At 40.0% G+C, this 18,245-nt stretch overlaps 1 protein-coding gene across 1 annotated transcript in view; it reads right to left on the bottom strand.

Annotated features, from left to right (window-relative positions):
• The window catches only part of PAPSS1 (3'-phosphoadenosine 5'-phosphosulfate synthase 1), a 39,998-nt gene extending 22,118 nt beyond the window's left edge, over positions 1-17,880 (bottom strand). The window contains exons 1-5 of the mRNA XM_059470966.1: positions 17,672-17,880; positions 10,163-10,277; positions 7,782-8,017; positions 6,268-6,406; positions 4,063-4,181 (exon numbers count right to left, since the gene is read on the bottom strand). Coding sequence (XP_059326949.1) covers positions 4,063-4,181; positions 6,268-6,406; positions 7,782-8,017; positions 10,163-10,277; positions 17,672-17,731 — 669 coding nt within the window. The 5' untranslated portion in view covers positions 17,732-17,880. The remainder of the gene's footprint in view (positions 1-4,062; positions 4,182-6,267; positions 6,407-7,781; positions 8,018-10,162; positions 10,278-17,671) is intronic.
• Positions 17,881-18,245: the final 365 nt, after the last annotated feature.

Here is an 18,245-nt window from a genome sequence, read left to right as displayed (position 1 = left end):
CCAAAACCTAGCTCTATAACCAACATATTTTTATTTGAAAAAATTCAGTGCTCTTCCATGTGTATTAAGCAAGATATTATCACTCCACAATGCTTAAGACTTTAAACTTGTTGGAAGAGATCAACAAAGATAAAACCATAATTAAAAGAAGAGAGAAGGTCGTTATGATAAAACTGTTAAGAGTTTCCTCCAGCAAAGGATGGTGTAATATGTCAAAACCCAGTCAAATGTTCCAGTGATATTCAGTAGCAAAAAATCAGTGAAAAGAGGCTGACTATTCTATTTAAAACACATTTTTTAGTGTTTGAGAAATCTTTGTAAAATAATGCTTTACTTTTGGAGGAAAAAAGCTCACCCTTAGAGAACAAACAATAATTAAATTATCTTGACTTTTCCAGTATATGCATGGTAGAATAAATAAGCATGCTTGCAGAAAACACAAGGTTACCTCAGGAATTTTAATGCATTTATCAGACCTTAGGCACTACCTCCAAGGAACGAAAAACAAAGGCAGTAGAATAGGCTGACAAGTGAGAGATAAAATGACTAAGGGAGTATCAAGATGTGATGAGTTTCACTGCCTGTTGCATAATTCATATGCTCAAAGACGCATCAAACAAAAACAAATTAAACTAGCACTTAGAAATGATGTTTGATAAGGAAAAGCTTGGTCCATTACATATCAGACATCACTTTGGAAGCAGATTTTAATACATTGTAAGTTAGGCAAAATCAGCCTTTTGTTTTCTCTGCCTGAGCAGCAGCATGACAGCCCAGGAGAGCTGCAGCAGACTCCTGTGACAACAACAACCCCAGAATCAAATGAAGGTTTTGCCTCCTGTAAGCAACACTGTAATGATGGAGAGCACATTAAGCTGCCTCACAGATTTCCCTCTGGACCCTGGCTCATTACCAGGTGAGGATGTCCTAATTTTACAAACCATCAATAGCTTAAAATAAACGTGCCTATTAAAAAGATCTCTTCAAGTATTACCCTGGTTTTAGTGTCCCACTAATGGGCAAAACAAAGGTTTCACAATGCAGTTTCTGTCAACAACCTACTTCATTATACAAATGTAAACAGCTTGAAGACAGTTCTAACAACAGAATCTGACATTGGGAGAACTTGTAGGATTACTAAACCTAGACTCCCTTGCACACATGAAAGTGGTTCTTAAAACATCAACTTAGATTACAAAGACATCAACAAAACAAGAAAACCAGTAACAAAAGGAATCCATGCATCTTTAAACTGCATGAATTTTAGGAATTAGGAAAATGTTAGGCTAGCAAGCCATCTAGTGACCATTCTGAGGCATCAGTTTTACAGAAAGCTTAATTCTACCAAAGGACAAGTTAAAGAATATTCCACAATATTTGTTATTTCACAAGGCATTCATATAAAAAATGACAAAATAATAAAAAATAAACTAGAAGCATTATGGAAATGTGCCTCCTCACACTGGGGTGGTGGGTTCTTTGCTGATGCTGATTGCCTCCAGAAATCATCTAGTCCAGTCTCCTGCTCAAAACTGGTCCCACTACAGCAGGCTGCTCAGGACCTTGGCCAATCAAGAATTTAACATCTCTAAGACAGAGATGTTAAGACAGAGCACCCCAAACACTCAAAGCAACTTCTTCTAATAATTGACCATCTTTATAGCAAAAGGTTTTCTCCCCTATGTCTAATTTTAATCTCCCATATTTTATCTCATGTGTGCTGCTGTGTATACTTGTACACCTCTAAAATAAGTCTTCATCAGTCTTTCCTATACTTTCTGACTTGGATGATAGAAACTGCAACAAGAACTCCTTTAGCCTTCTCCAGTCTGAACAAATCCACTTCCTCCCAGCCTCTCCTTGTGCAGTGACATACTCTAGCCTCTGGCAATCTTGGTGACTTTCTGCTCAGCTCACAGAAGCACATCAATGTCTGTTTTCTTCTGGGTGAAGGAGAAAGGCACAAACCTGGACAATGTATGCACACAAGGTCTTAACAAGTGCCATATAAAATTGGAAAATTGCTTCTCTTGAGTTCCTGGCTATGCCCCTGTTATTTAAAGTAGAGCATGTAGGTAGCCTTCTCTGCAGCACAAGCACGTTTCCATAATGCTGAAAAACGTTTTTATAATGCTGAACAATTTATTTCATAGAATCATAGAAGCATACAATGGTTGGGGTTGGCAGAGACCTTAATGATTATCTAGTTCCAACCTCCCTGCCATGGGTAGTGACACCTTCCACTAGACCAAGTTGCTCAAAGCCCCATCAAACCTGGCCTTCAACACCTCCAGGGATGGGGCATCCACAGGTTCTCTGGACAACCTGTACCAGTGTCTCACCAGGCTCACAGTAATTAATTTATTCCTGATATCTAAACTATCTTTTGTCACTTTAAAGCCTTGCCTTCTCCCTAAATGCCCTTATAAAAAGTCCTTCTTCACCCTTCTTATTCAGACTACAGGAAATCTACAGAAATCATATTTTCAAGATAGCACTGAATTAATATAGTCTAAAACCAAGACATGCCCATTTAGCCTTGCCTCGACTTCACTGTCTCTCACAGAACTAAGCAACCCCTAAGGTATCGTGCCATTCATTATACTGTTATTTTCAAAGAAGAGGAAAAAAGTGCTAGATGTGCCTTAAACAAAGCTGACTGGGCTAGGAGCCAGGAGTCAGCACTGTGTACCAATGCAAGCTTTCGGGAATCATTATCTTGACACATGTGACATAGGTTTCTATAAGTATGAATTGTTCTGAGCAGGAGGCACAGGGCCCCTCCAGGCAGAAACTGCCACCTCTCATAGGTGGGACTCCTACACAGCTCTCCTATTTTCTTCCAAAACAATATTCAGATGGGGGTTTGGGCAAAAATTATCTTATGGTTTTCTGCCCTATCTCCTGAGCAACCCCAAGCAAACAGTCATCCTTGAGGAATTTTCTTGAAAATTTCAGTACAATCTCTCCAGAGCTGTACTTACACAGAGGGTTAAAATTAACTCGTACTGGCTGCATGGTGAGCCTGTTTGCTTGTATCAACTTCAACACTTTATAGAGCTTTATTTACTCAAACTACTGTCTATACTCAAAACTTCCAGAACATCCAACTCACACAACTCACATAAAAAAACCATGAGTTATTATCTGCAAGAGTATCTCAGTTAAAAAGAAATAGTTATCTGGAATATCATCCACCAACCACTGACTATAGATAAGAATGTAAAGAAACACATTTCTTCTACATGAGGATTAGCAAATTCTGGGGGTATGATTCCAAGAGGATAAAGCCATCTCTTTACTGCCTTCACTTTTAGTGTTGGGTTTGGGGTTTTTTGTCTGTTTGTTTTGTTCTCCATGCGGCATTTGTTGGGGGTGAGGTTTTTAGGTTGGGTAATGAGCCAAATCTACTTATCAGGCAACAAGAGAAGGCTTGGAGACTTCAAAAGGGATGGTGTTGATTGCAGGCATGAACAAGGAAAGAGATCTACCTTTTCAGAAGCTATGAACCATAAACTCAACTCAGCCATGTCAGAAGAAGATAGCTTTCTGAGCTGGTCATTACACAATTGCAGGAGTACTTTTACTAGTACAAGAAAAACAGTGGAAACAAGGGAAAGCAGACACAAGCACAGCAGCCCCTATTTAAGTGAGATCAAATCAATCTGTAAGTGCACTCCTGTCTCTTCACATGTGCAGTATATATTAATTTGTACACTATTGAGACAATGTAAAAATTCAGACTCTTTAAAATTGGTTGCTAGCATTTTTAAGTCAGCATTCACTGTTGGTTCTGTAACAATTGAGACAGCCTCCTCTACAGTTATTGATACAAATTAATTTTCCACTTGACCAAATCTTATTTCACTTGGAGATCAATGCTGTGCATTGTTTATACTTAAAAAGGAAACACAATAAGACAAGTTTAAAAGTTTGAATTCAAAGATGCATAAGCCTTTATGTGTCAAAAACTGTCTTTGTTTTTCCCAGCACTTATATTCAGATTGCGTGTACAAATACTTGGGAAAAACATTTCTAAGATATGTCTCCATTTCTGCTCACCCTCTCTTGAAGAAGTTCCACAACTTGTTGTATACAATCATTCACATCACAGGAATCAGTTTTCAGCACAAGCTCTGGGGCTTCTGGTTTTTCATACTCAGAGTCAATCCCAGTAAAACCTACAGAACATAAAACAAAAATATTAGGTGACTTCCTCCAAAAGATGACATCACTTTAATGCTGTTCACAGGCAGTTTTCTATATATAAATGAACACAACAGGCAGGAACATGGAGTTTTAGCTTCCTTAATACAGGAATTCTTAGGGAAATCAGCAGGTTTTTTCTTTATCTTCTTTGTTAATCATAGTATCTGACAGCATCAAACATCAGCATTCTGCAGTACATACAAAGCACTTATTTGTTGGTGAAGCTATTTGATTTTTACTGTGAATTAAAAAAGAGCACTGGCAGAAGAACTGTGCGCATCAACTCAGAGCTTGTCATGCTATCATCTGACTGTTACTCTTAAAAAAATAAATAAAGGATGAAAAAATATTATGAACATCCAGCATATATGTAAATTCACACTCATACCACCAAGCAGTACTCTGAAGTAAGGAATTCCAACACCTTTTACATTAGTTGAGCTAATTTACTCATCTCAAGATAGCTGCTAATGTAAGATTGATGACTGTGTTTATTATAATAGCTGTCACAGACTGTACAAGCTACCAGTGACACTTGTTCTGGCCTACTTAGCTTGCAACCTGCTTTGAAATTGTGGAGATTCTACCACCCATGCATAAACAAGGAAAAATCAAGCCCAAAGGCAAAGAGTATCAGCACTACAAGTCACATCTCCATCAGGAATATCAGCTGGGCTTCAGCAACTCAACACCTGCATCCTCCACAAATGCAAATGCAAACATTAGTACTCCAGTTTTTCCCTTTGGATTTAAATACCCTCAAAATTAGTAGTTTTGTTCCTCCTCTAAGAAAAATATCAATTACTGCAGTACCTCATGTAATAAAGAAAGGCTGGTACCTTTTCCAAAACCTGTATACTTTATAAGGATCTGATTACTGGAGGAGTGGGAACATGAGACAAAGAAAATTTCTCACTACCATTTCCAGAGCAAAACTTGATAACAATTGCTCACTTTCCTTATGAATTGGCAAGTTTGTTTAATTTTCATCCTTCGTATATCAGACAGGTCATAAGATAAAGTCACTGCTACACCCACTTGTATCTTACTCAGGCACTGTTTACCTCACTACCACTTCTTCAGGAACACAGTTCCAGTACGTGGCTTGTAAAATTAACAAAATACTAAGGATGTTCATAAAATAGGCACAAATAAGGATTCTGTACAGAACTGTATCTTTGTATCATGTCAGCTCAAGCCATGTTGCTTTGACTTTGAACAAATCTTGGTTCAGCTTTATTTATTCCTGGTGCTCGCATTAAATATCTTGTAGCACTAGAAGTATCAAGCAACCACTCACACAAAATGTCTTTGATTTCTTGAATTTTGTATCACTTCTGATTAAAGTGAATTCATACAGCATCTGCAAACTCCACCCCCAGAAGAGATTACTTTAAAAAAAACTGCTTTGCTACTAAATACAGAGCTATCTATCATCAGCTTGTGAAACTATAACATAACACAGCAAAGCAGCACTTGAAACAATACTTGTAATGAATGATTGCACAGTTAAGTTTTTTTTACTGCAAGTTATACTTAAATCTTGACCTGAGGCTGGGAATAGGAAATAATGTCCATGGGAACTAGAATAGAACACAGATTTAAAAGTTAGTATCTTCAGAAGTGCTCTTAATGGTCTTTACAGGTGACAGCGGCCATGTTTGACTTTTTAGAAGAAACTAGCAGGTTTTACGAATGCAGTTCTTTAAAGACTTTAGAAAGGATTAGGCTCTTTTCAACTGGTAAATGCACACACAAAGACAGACTAATCCTCAATCATTACGTGGTTTCTATTGCAACCTTTAATGTGCTCAAGGCTTTTTCTATCTGTGGTCAGCCACTTCCTCCCTTTTACTGTCCTACACACTTAGCTACTCAGTTCCATGAGTTAGAAGTTAATTCCAATTTTCTTCCCAGTCCTGTCCTGAATCCATACTCTTTTTAAGGGTGATAGACTTGAGGACATCCACTCATCTGGAATCAAATTACACCAATGGTTCACTAATTACACCAATAATTACACTTCTGTAGAAAGGATGTGATTACAACTAAGTTCACCTTTAATTTCTCCAGCCCTGGCTTTCTTATAGAGTCCTTTAACATCTCTCTGCTCACAGACATGCAATGGGGCATCCACAAATACTTCAAAAAAAGGCAAACTTGCCCCTTCATGAATTCGTCTGGCATTATTACGATCCTGCAAGAAAACAGAAGAAAAAACCTAAAACGTTGCCCCCATATATTTTTACTGGCTTTTGCCTTTGAAATTCATTTTAAAGAAGATGACAGCCCAATGTAAACAAGCTTTCAAAATTTCAAAAGAGAAATGTGATTTGATTATCTGATGCCCTGCAAGGTACATCACTTTGGCTACAGTACATCACATGGTAAAAGCTGACAGGAAGATGTGAGATATTTTACATTAAACTTGATTTATAACAAAAACCCACAACCAAACCCAGCCAATAGAATGCAGGGTTTTCTATATCCATACATATATATCTGAAGAATAACATCTGCCTAGTTGAGTACTGCAGGGAGGAGGTGTTATCTGCTGCTCTTGATATAACCACCCTTCTGTCCCAAGTACCAGTCTTCCCTACATTCCTTAATCTGACAAGACTTGTGTAGTCAAAATATTTTATTATTTCCATTATTTTATCATATTTTTATGGCTTGCCAAGCATTGGAACAATATTGGTGACTTTCACTGAGAGAACAAAAAAGTTCTTCCAAAATCCACTAAAATCTTCTCTTACTAAATAATGTTCATTAGTTATTTTTCTCATAGCTAGAGACTTCTGTTACACTGTAGAGTTTGAGTTCCCCAAATTATTATCAGAAGTGTTTGCACCACTCTAACCAAAGAAATAACACATTCTCATGCTGTGAAACACCTAAGCTTAAAGTCCCTGGGTCATTCTTCAAGAAACTTGGGTGTTCACACATCCTTTTTGTCTCTCCCCTCCAGGTTCTTATGTACAGGTGAAAACAGTCTTAACACAACAATGTGAACATGGATTTACATTAATTTTAAGTTTTAAATAAATGTCATATTGTACACACAACATGAAATAAAGTAAAAAGAACCTACAGGCAATTAAAACACTTTTCCCTTAAGTCACTTGGTAAAAATAAAGTTCTCATCATTCATTCACTAAAAGAGGTAAATTGCTTTTAGAAGCAATTTCTAAGCCTTCAGGTTAAGTGTACACCTAGTCTTCATATTTAAAAAGTACTGGAATCTACATGGATCAAACAAGATATTGCAATTTTAAGAGTCTTTCTTGGAACATCACTTGAGCTTGTTTGTATTATTAGAGTAATAATTCTGTCTAATGGACTGAAGGATAGTTCCACTTATAGAATTATTGTCAGCATTTTATATTTTAAATTACTATTTCTGTTTTGAGCAATCACCTCCATAAAGCACAAACGCCACCAAAAAAAAAAGCAAACAACCAAGTAAGTATTAGATTCTGGCTATGCTCAGAAATGGATTTTTGTAACTAGGATTCTGAATGATATTTTGCATTTTCCCTACACTTCATCTAGATGTTTTTCACACTCACCTGAGCATAAGGAGAGATGAAGCTAGTAATGCACACCAAACCAGCATCTGCAAACAATTTAGCAACTTCAGCAATACGACGCACATTTTCCTCTCTATCTTCTGGTGTGAAACCCAGGTTCTTATTAAGGCCTTGGCGGATATTGTCACCATCCAAAGTGTAGCACGGAATACCATGGCACACTAAATACTCCTCCAGTGCCATGCTCACTGTGGTCTTCCCAGCACCAGACAGACCTAAAATAGTCAATAATAATATAAATATATAAGCATAGGAACAAGTTAAGGCAAGCTGTAGTACATGTACATTGTGAAAATCCCAAAGTGACAGGCATCAGCAGCAATGCCTTCTGGATAAGCTTACTTGGAATATAAGCCAAGTGGCTTTTACACAGACAATAGGTAAAGAGAGAGTAAGGTAAAGGGTTTTCTCCCTCTTGTCTATCTGGGAGGAGGCTGTGGTAAGTTCACTGATGATTTCCTAAGTTAAATCAGCTCAGTGTTGAGTTGGGCAAGAGGTACAGCTTGTGCTAGGCAAGAGAAGGAACACAAGGCAGGAAACAGAATGGTCTTCTTTCGGCAGCAGTTACGTACACCCCCATCACAGAAAATAGGCACAACAATCCAAAAGAAGATTTCAGCAACTTCTTCATTTACTTCTCACTGAGGTCTTTGGCTTGCCATTTTTGTCCCCACATCTAGCTTGCTATTCACTCACATGCTCTGTCTTTTCACACATCATTTGGTCTCCAACATGCAATGAATTGCAAAAGTTAAGGTTATACATTAACGTACTTAAAAACATTCCTCAAGGTGACAAGTCTTTAAAATAACTTACACTCTAAAAATTGCATATTATTTTACACATTAAAGCAATGGTTTTCCACATTTTTCCTAAATTCCTCAGTTTTCTTTACGAGGACCCTCTGACTCAACATTCATTAAAAAAGAGCTCTCAATAAAGGTTACCTTGAAAAATGAAAAGCAATCCCTGAAAGATCTTTCCATGCACTCCAACTCCATGAGTGCTGACAAAGTGAGAGAGTCTTGGAGTGTCCCAATATTTCAGCTTTTATTCTATTACCTATTAGAATTTTGAGACTCATGTTTGCATGGTTCTAGAATGGCTAATATTGCTTACTTCAATGCTTACAGTCCTTTTCACCCTTTCACATTACTGCTCAAACATCTTCAAAAACCTAGCTTCCCACACATATTCTTGATATCTTACCACCACCCTCCTTCCTGAAAAAAAAAGGAAATTGAACATTAAGATTACATTTGTTTAAAAAGAACATTGACTGGAAAATGTTGCCATGCAGATAACTGAGAACACATTTTTATCATGACCTTTTTCAAAATTAGATTAATGAATTACCAGAAGAAACAGAAAGGCAGCCCACCAGATCATTCAAGCATTGAGACAGGCTGGAGCTGTGTGATGCAAAGAGGGAGAGAAAGGGCTCCATTCTTTTCCCAAAGAAATACATGACAGCAAGCAAATCTGCTTGGAGTGGCTCTCAGCACTTTGTTAATGACTGCTTTACATTTCACACACATTTACTAACACTAGTGGAAATCAGTTTTACTTAATGTAAATGTAGTAAGTTTCCCTAATACTTTTTATCTTTTATGTTGCAATACAACAATGTTCTAAATGTTTACAAGCCAATTAAATTATATATTTTGCTATTTTTTAAATTACCAGATTAACTAAAAATAAAAATAAAACAACTTTACAGGGAATATTTTAAAGCTTCCAAAAACTTTGAAAGACAGAAAAAATTTCCTCACTGTTACAAAATAAAAAATGTCTTCCAGAATGTATTTATCTTCTCTATATACAAAATAAAGTCCCACAGAGCTGACTTCAAAACTAACTGCCAGTATGCATTGCCTAAACATGCAATTGCTGTCCAATGGCACAGGTTTATATTGAAATGTTATTTCAAACCAAGGAGACAATAAGAATCCAAAGAGAAGAGGCTTGTACAGAAAAGATCCAGAAGTACAGACTCTTACAAAAACAAAGCTGCGTTGCATTTCATTTCTAAATAGATAAAATAGACAGTACAAAGAGACAGAATTGGTTAAAACAAAAAGAATGGGGGAAAAAAAGCAAGACACACAAAGGAAATCAGAATTAAGTAGCAGACAGTATCAAAAAAACAACCCTCTCAGAGCACTGAACAAAATATATTCTCAAGTTACTATTTGTCCCAGAGTAATTTCCTGCTAGTCTACCTAAAAATAGTAATAAAATTGCATCAAGGTCTTAGATTTCACAAACATTCAGTGTTGCATGCAAAAAAGAGCTACAGCTAAGTAGCTTTTCAAAGGAGTAACTAAAACATAAGGATCCTCAGAAATCCATGGCTGTACCTGTTAACCAGACTGTGCATCCACGAAAACCACTTCTTGTTCCTACCACTTGGCCTCTCTTATTCCTGCTGACATGATGAGCTTGGTAGGTAACATTGGTTGCCCTTTGCATTCCCTGGAAAAGAAGAAGTCGATTAAGTCTTTGATAAAGGGTGAGTTGGCAAAGCAAACAAATTCATTCACAGGCACAAAGAAAGACTTGAGGACAGAAAAATGGAAGTAAAACCAATACTGATTCCATCAGCTCCAGCATGGATCAAAGGCGGCACAGGAAATTAGAAGAGTCGGCCAGAGACAACCACACCCCTTGGGCTACTTCAGTGAAGCTTGGGACTGACAGGTTAATCAACTTCTACTTTCAAATAAAACTTGCTTAAGAAAAATCAACTATAATAAAGAGAGATAAACTGCTAGAGCTGCTTGAGTTGACTTCTATTCAAGTAATGTTAGGGATCTGCTTGATAGAGCACCATGAGATAAAGACCTTAATGGAACAGGGGCCCAAGAAAACTGGTTAATATTCAAGGACCCTCTCTTCCAAGCTCAGGAGTGATTCATCCCAACGAAGAGGAAGTCAGGCAAAAACAGCTAGGAAACCTGCATGGATGAACAAGGAACTCCTGGACAAACTCAAACACTAAAAGGAATCCTATAGAGGGTGGAAGACTAGGGAAAATGTAGGCTTTCTCTGGATGGAAAAGGGAGACATGGCTACCAGAGACATGGAAAAGGCTGAGGTAGTCAATTATATTTTTTGCCTCAATCTTCATTGACAAGTGCTCCAGTCACACCACCCAAGTCATGAAAGGCAAATGGAGGGACTGGGACAATGAAGAACCATTGCCCAAGGTAGAAGACCACATTTGAGGCCATCTGCAGAGCCTGAAGGTGCACAGTCCATGGGACCTGATGAGATGCATACACAGCTCCTTAGTGAACTGGTGGTGGAGGATGTGTCTAAGTCATGATCCACCATATTTGAGAAGCCACAGCAGTTTCTATTGAAAAAGGAGGAACATAATCCTGTTTTTGAATAGGAAAGTAAGGAAGACCTGGACAAGTACAAACCCACCAGTCTCTCTTTTCTGCCCATCAAGATCATGGGGCAGAAGATCCTGGAAACTATGCTAAGACACACAGAAAATAAGGAGGTGATTTATGACAGCCAACCTGGCTTCACCAAGGGCAGATCATGCCTGTCAAATTTGGTGGCACTGGCTCTTTGGCTCATTTTTAACTCCTCAGAGGCCTTTTCATTGCAAACTATGCGCATCTCTCCCAAATTTCAGTTAAGCAAGTGTCTTTATGTGTGGCACAGTCTCCAGTCTATCATCAGTCTCCAGACAAGAGATAGTTATCATTGATTCTAAATGTTTAAAGAAAGTATTATTTCAAGGAACTTTTTAAAAAATTTATTTTAAAGATAGGGGTTTAAAAATATAATTTTAATTAAAATAAAGCTGGTTACCGAGTTTCTTAAAACTATTCAGCATAATAACCTGCTCTACAAATAAATTCAGTAAGATAAGTCTGCTGTCAAACACATGTCACAATCTGAAGTGAGAGAGCCCACAGGAAGATCAGCCTTGGCATCATCCCAGACTTTAATGGTATCTAGTTATATGAACTTTGTGAAAGATCAAGACCTTAGATTGTCAGACCATGCATGAACAATCAAACAAAAAAAAGGACTTTAAAAAAAGAGAGAAGGGGGCAGGGGATGAGAGGGATTAGTGGTATCTTTAATGCTGCTTTGGCTTCCCTTGCTTGCAAATATATTGCCACTACCTTCTCTTTCATCATTGTTTCAGTGCCAGTCAAAAAAAGAAAAGATGCAGTATATTTAATATAAAAGAAAGTAGGGACTATTTTCCTCTATGGAGTACTAGCAGAGAGCTGTTCATAGTTCCAGAGAGGGACACCACAAAGCAGAATTAACAAAAATATGGTATCTACTTGTGGCTTCAAGGACTGCTGCTACATCATTCTTCTATTCAAAGGTTTATCCATAACTTATTTGGAAATCATGAAGTTGTGTGATTTTATGCCCCACTTCTAGACATGGCTGGGCTCACAGCTAGTACAAACAGAAGCCCAAGGTAAGAACCTGTGTTCAGTTTTAAACACAATAACTCTGTAATTCAGTGGTGATAGTCCAGCAACTAAAGTTGGATGAACACTGCATATCAACCCAGAAGAAACCACAATCTGCAAACAAGTTATAGCCATACAAAATGATGTTACGCTTGCTGATCATGTTACTTCAAATAATTTATCTCCTAAAACAAAGCTGGTTTGTGCACAAAGTGCACGCAATACAGCTGACTAAAACCAAAAGTCAAAAAGTCAAAATCTTTCTTCTTATAGCAGGAACAATTATGCAGTACATAAAATTGGAGATCTCAGTGAGCAAATTGTGGAATTAAAACCAACACAAATAATTGAAGTGCTTCAATTAAAAGCTATATAGTGCATAATGAATGTACACAGCCATTCAAACTAACACAGTAATAGCTACATTCTCTCTCATTAATTGCAGTTGTACTGCATTGTACCAGCCACTGGAGAAACAGCAGTCTCAAAGCACAAATCCCATGCCACTGTCTCAGTAAGCTCTCTTACAAGACATAAACCCACACATGCTTGGCTTTTGAACCCTGGCAACAAGTCTGTCATCAGACTCGTACATTAGAGGTCAAATGTCTCATCCAAGGAGACTTCTTCCAGTCCATATTCCATAAGTTATATCAGCTTCCTCTCTTTTCTAGGAAACTAGGAAAGCAGCAATGAAACTAATCAGGGTATTACACTAGGTTTAAAAAACTCACGAAACCCTGAGGAAGTAGGCTGGAGGGATTCTTAAAATATGAAAAAGACACAACATTTATGGAAAAAAAAAAGTATTAATATCTACTTAGCAGAGATGAGAAATCACAGCAAGGAGAAGAAGGCCTTTCTCGAGGATGAGGCACACATGTGCAGCGGAGCAGCCAGTGAGCTGAGCAGAGGGACAATAACTCACCTGTACTCCAGAAGCAGGCACCTAAGACTAAAGGTTAAAAGTGCCCAAAGAGTCTGCATGCACTCAAACACACACCTGCCAGCCACCAGCTGACCCACCTTTTGTGTCTGTGTACAGGCACACAAACAAGGCAGCTCAGCACTAATCCTAGGCAAAGCAGTACCCAAATCCCCCTTATCTTCTGAAAGAAAACCAATTTTAAAGAGGTGCTCTAAAAAGTTAATAATTTAGCAAGTCATTCTCCGTTGCTGAAAAAAGAAAAAAAAAAAAGTAGTTCCCGAATTATGTTCACTTTCCTATTAAATAAATTTGCTTCCCTATGATTTGCCCACACCACTGAGCATATATAGCTGAACATTGTATCTTCAATAACCCAAGTTTTTAATTACTATCCCTGACATACAAATACAAATATTGATGTGGCACAAAAAAATACTCACTGGCACATATTGTTTGTGGTCTTGAATTATTTAGGAAGTCTTCAAATTCTTGTACATGAAATTTGATGACTATCAACTGATGAAATTAAATGACCAACCAAAATTATACCAGACATAAAGAACAGTCATTTCCTTTTACACTATATCAAAGCATCACTTTGGAGATCTATATTAATAATGTTAAAAGAAATGAAAGTAAGGAAACATGGGATAGAAAAACAGTGTGATGAGCAAGTTCTCTTTAAAAAAGCTATTTTCAAATTCTAAGCCCAGTTACATTCACTGTAGTAGTCACTGCTGTAAGGACACAGTATATTTTTGTAAAGTGGCTAATGAAAAAAAGGGCATTAATCACCAAGGTTTATCTGCACTTTTAACAGCCATTGGATATTTCCACTCTGACATCCCCATAAAAATGTCTTCCACCCTGCAACACACTGCTTCTGCATTCTGTAGACAAACACTTCACCTTAATATTTACCCTCCTATTTTGCCACGTAAAACAGAAATAGTGCTTCAGTCCATTGTGCTTCATTATAGCAGTAATGTCAGCTGAGAATGCTGATTTACCCCTCCTTTCTTCTCCCCCACCATGCTGGTTCATTTCTCACAAGAAACTTAAATTGCTCCAAAAGGCAAACATCTTGGGATTGAAGTAAAAAAAGGGTACTAAAGAAATCCTTTCTTGGATGCGCACTGGAGAGCTGCAATGATAAAGAGGGAAGGATAACCCCAGTGTTTACTTTTCCTGCCATGAAGGTAAATTTTAGCTTTGCAGGTAGTTGACCAAGGAAATTAATGATTACACACACCTTGAACAAAAGAAAGAAAGAAAGATGATGGGGGTCAAAAGGAAATACTAACTCTGTCAACTTTTTTATGTACAGACTTCCTAAGATGACATAGTTTTTTTATTATTATTCTTGATGTTTTGCCCAGTTACAGCTATAATTTTTTTATTGCCAAAACCAAATCAGACTTTCAGTGCCAAACACCTTTGATGCAAGAACACAGACAGGCAACCAGATGACGGAAAGCAAACCCAAGCTGCAATGCCAAGATCATAAGACAGCCAAAAGAAGAGATTATATCTTAATTGTTTTATGGTTAACAGACAAATGGCATACACACTGGCATAAGCTGAATTTATTCCTCATTACTTCCAAGCAACAATAAAATATTGTGATTCCACGATCAATATCAAATTTTAAGTTTTCACAAAGCAATTTACTCTCTTCTGGGGAAGGAAGTAAATCTTTCCATGGCAAGCTGAGACTCCCCAAGCTGCATCATAAACTTGGGACAGCTTGAAGCTGGAAGGATCAGAAAACAGACACAGTTTCCATATAAACCACATACACTGAAGAAACTGTAATTCCATATCTTTCTGCTCTAAGATGACAGTATTGGCTTCCCAAGTCAGGAACCCCCATAAGTTTGCAAAAGCCACACATGCAATCTCCCCTCTGAATTGCAGTCTTACTTTCAATGCCTTTCTCACTTCCAGTCTTAACAGAAGTTCTTTAGGTCATTTGTTAACTTGCTCACCATGGCTCTTATAAACCAGTGACTCCCTGATAACAACACATCTTTATGACATTTATTATTCAGCACTGATAACCAATTGGTAGCTTTCTTTTTATTCCCTGCAAAGTGTTCTGCTCAATAGCCAAACAGAAACTCAAAAACATGGAGCAGTGCCCATCTTTTTTGTCTACATACAAACACAAATAAGGAAAACAGAAATGGTTCCAACACAAAAATTCAGCTACCACAGAGGTTATACCTACATATTTATATGAGATTTCAGGACTAAAAGATCTGTCAGGAATACTTCCCATTAGCTACTTTCTCAATTTCTCAAATTCTGGTTTGAAAATCTGTGCTTTGATTAGGACAACTGTGCTTGGGAAGGAAGGGCAAGCCCAGAAATTACACCTGAGCAATATCTTTTACTCTTTTAAACACATAATTCCCCAATCCATATTCTGCCATAGCCTATACCATTACATTTTCTCCCATTTACAACAAGAATTCTTACTTGGATCCTTAAATAGCCCACCAGAAACCAGATTACCACAGTGACAATAAGGCACTTAAACACCTCTACATAAAGCACCACCCAAGCTGCCAAATGCATGCTCTCAACACAGACTAGCTCCCCTTTGCCAGGTGCTCTAAAGTTGGGACAATTTGAAAGATCACAGTAGCGGCAATCACCTAGAATCTTCCTCAGGACTGTGGATACAAGAAATTCAGTGCTAAAGATATTATTAAGGAGCGTGTCTTTGCTTGCCACCTGCTGCCATACCAGTATGACCAAAAGCAGAGACAGCTCATTGACCAGTGATGGAGGGGACTCACTGCCTGGCCTCAGAGGGGATGGATAAAAAATGAAGCCAAAATTACCCTACTGAATATGCTCTCAGAAACAAGAATTGGAGCAAGTTCTCATTCTGAGTCACCTGCAAACTGACATAACAGCTGTTAGGAATGTTAGGAATCCAAGCCACTCTAAAGAAAGTGTTCCACATGTCTCCCTATTAAGCCATGTTTTCCACACTTAATGGCAGTGTCTGTGGCTATGCTGTGCCTGTAAATGGGGAGTAACTGTTTGCTGTGCTCAGAGGTGGGCTTGGCAAGGGCATTTCCACAGGCAGAGGTGTATTTTGAATCACACTGCACACACAGAGAAATACTGAAAGACGGGGCTCTGCCTACTCTCCTGGGGGCTGCCAAGTCCATCAGGGTAAGCTGCTTTGCCTTCGCTCTCAGCTGAACAGATGCAGAGCCAGAAGTGCCAGAACATTTGCCTGTGGAGCATGTGAATCAGCGGCACTTTTGCTCCTGGTGCAGCTTATTGGTTTATAGAGAGCATTTCAGCTGAGGTCTTCTGAAGAAAAAGGGAGAAGTGGAAGACTTCCTCTGCTTGCCACGTAGCACAAAGGGGGTTGCCAACCTCAGCTGAGCTCAGCAAACACTTAATGTCCGTTAAGGAATTGCCCCGTTTGGACAAAGCTATCTTGGCTTTGCTTGTGATGAAGGAAATGATACAGAGTAACTTTTGCATACACTCTGTTAACCCCACGCAGTCATAGTCTATTTCACTATCTTGTAAACATCTGATTTTGCTTTTTTCTAGTGGAAACTGAAAGAATGTAAATTGCCGATTACTCTCTTTGTGAACGAGTTTGAGCTTGTACGCGGTGTCAGAGGCTTGGACAGGCACAACATCTACCCAGAACTACGACAGCAACTTCCCCCGTTTTTCAGGCAACAGCTGCTTTTATCAAGAAAGCTGTGGCCTGCGCTACTCACAGCAAGACTTCAAAGACTGATTTACACTCTTACATCCATATCAAATTTTTTCTGGATCTTATGTCTTGCCTGTTTCAACTCAGCATTGATTGAAAGAAATCATATTTTCTTTTCCATTTCTTTTCACTTGTCTTGCATCATCAGAGGTATCAAATGCTCTCAAAGGCCTGCAATGTCTCTTCTAAATAGCTGCATTTTGGTCTTTGCTGTAAACCGATCTTCCCCCATCTTTATGAACAAGAATGAAGGCTTTGGTTAGATTTTTTTAAGCCCAGTCTCGACAGTTTTCCACATAACACCCGCTATACAAAGAACCCCAGTCTCTGGCCAACTAAGGTTTATGAATGGCCACATTGTAGATCGCATTCTTAAGTCCTCCTTCTTCCAAAAAGCTGGAAGCCGAGGGCTCGCGGCGGAAGAGGCAGGGATGAAGCCTTCAGAGCTGGGTGCTCCCCGGAGGGGCTCCCTGCCCTTCCCCGCAGCCGCCCCGCGGGGCTCCCGGCCGCGCTGCCCCCGGCGCTGCCGCTCCGTGACCGGGCTCGCCCCGCCGCGCCCCCGCCCCGCATCCCTCCCGGCCCGGCGGGCAGCGGCGCCCGGAGCCCCCGTCCCGGCTCCCGCTGCCGCCCCCTGCCACATCACCCCGGCGCTCGGCGCTGCCTCCTCCCCGCTCCCCTGCCCCCACACGCCCACCTGCCCCCCGGTGCACCGCCCGCCCTCCCGCCCGCTCACCCAGCTCGGCACCCTGTTGCTCAGTTTGACTTTCTTGCACTGGCTCTCGGGCAGCTCCATGGCCGCGGGGCAGCGAGAAGAGGAGGCAGGGGAGGAGGACGCGCCTTCCCGACTGATGCTCGGCACGGATGAAGCCGCCGCCGCCGAGGAGCTGAGCCGTCTGCGCACTCGCGCGACTCGGCCAAAGGTGGTGCAGGGAGGAGCCGCGGCCCGGCGGCCGGAGGGAGGGACGGCCGGAGGGAGGGAAGAAGGGGAGGAGGGAGACGGCTGAGGGGAGCGGGAGCCACGGCAGCCCCGCCGCGCGCCTGCGCCGCGCCGTGACGCGCGCGGGGGGGGGCCGCCGCCACTTCCGCCGCCGCCGCCTGGGCTGCTACCCTCGGCCGTGTCCGCGTTCCTGTCGCTCCCTATCCCTGCCCATGTCCATGTCCCTGCGACCCCCCGCTGCCCGGCCCTGCGCCCACGAACGCAGCTCGCTTCATTCAAGAGGACATAGCCCTAAGCTATGACGAAAGGAGACAGCCTGGAGCTGCGCCAGGGGAGGAGGTGTAGGTTGGACGCTGGGAGGAATTCCTTC

This window comes from Ammospiza nelsoni, chromosome 4 (genome assembly GCF_027579445.1).
Source record: "Ammospiza nelsoni isolate bAmmNel1 chromosome 4, bAmmNel1.pri, whole genome shotgun sequence".
Classification (NCBI taxonomy): domain Eukaryota; kingdom Metazoa; phylum Chordata; class Aves; order Passeriformes; family Passerellidae; genus Ammospiza; species Ammospiza nelsoni.
This window is presented reverse-complemented; position numbering and strand designations above follow the sequence as displayed.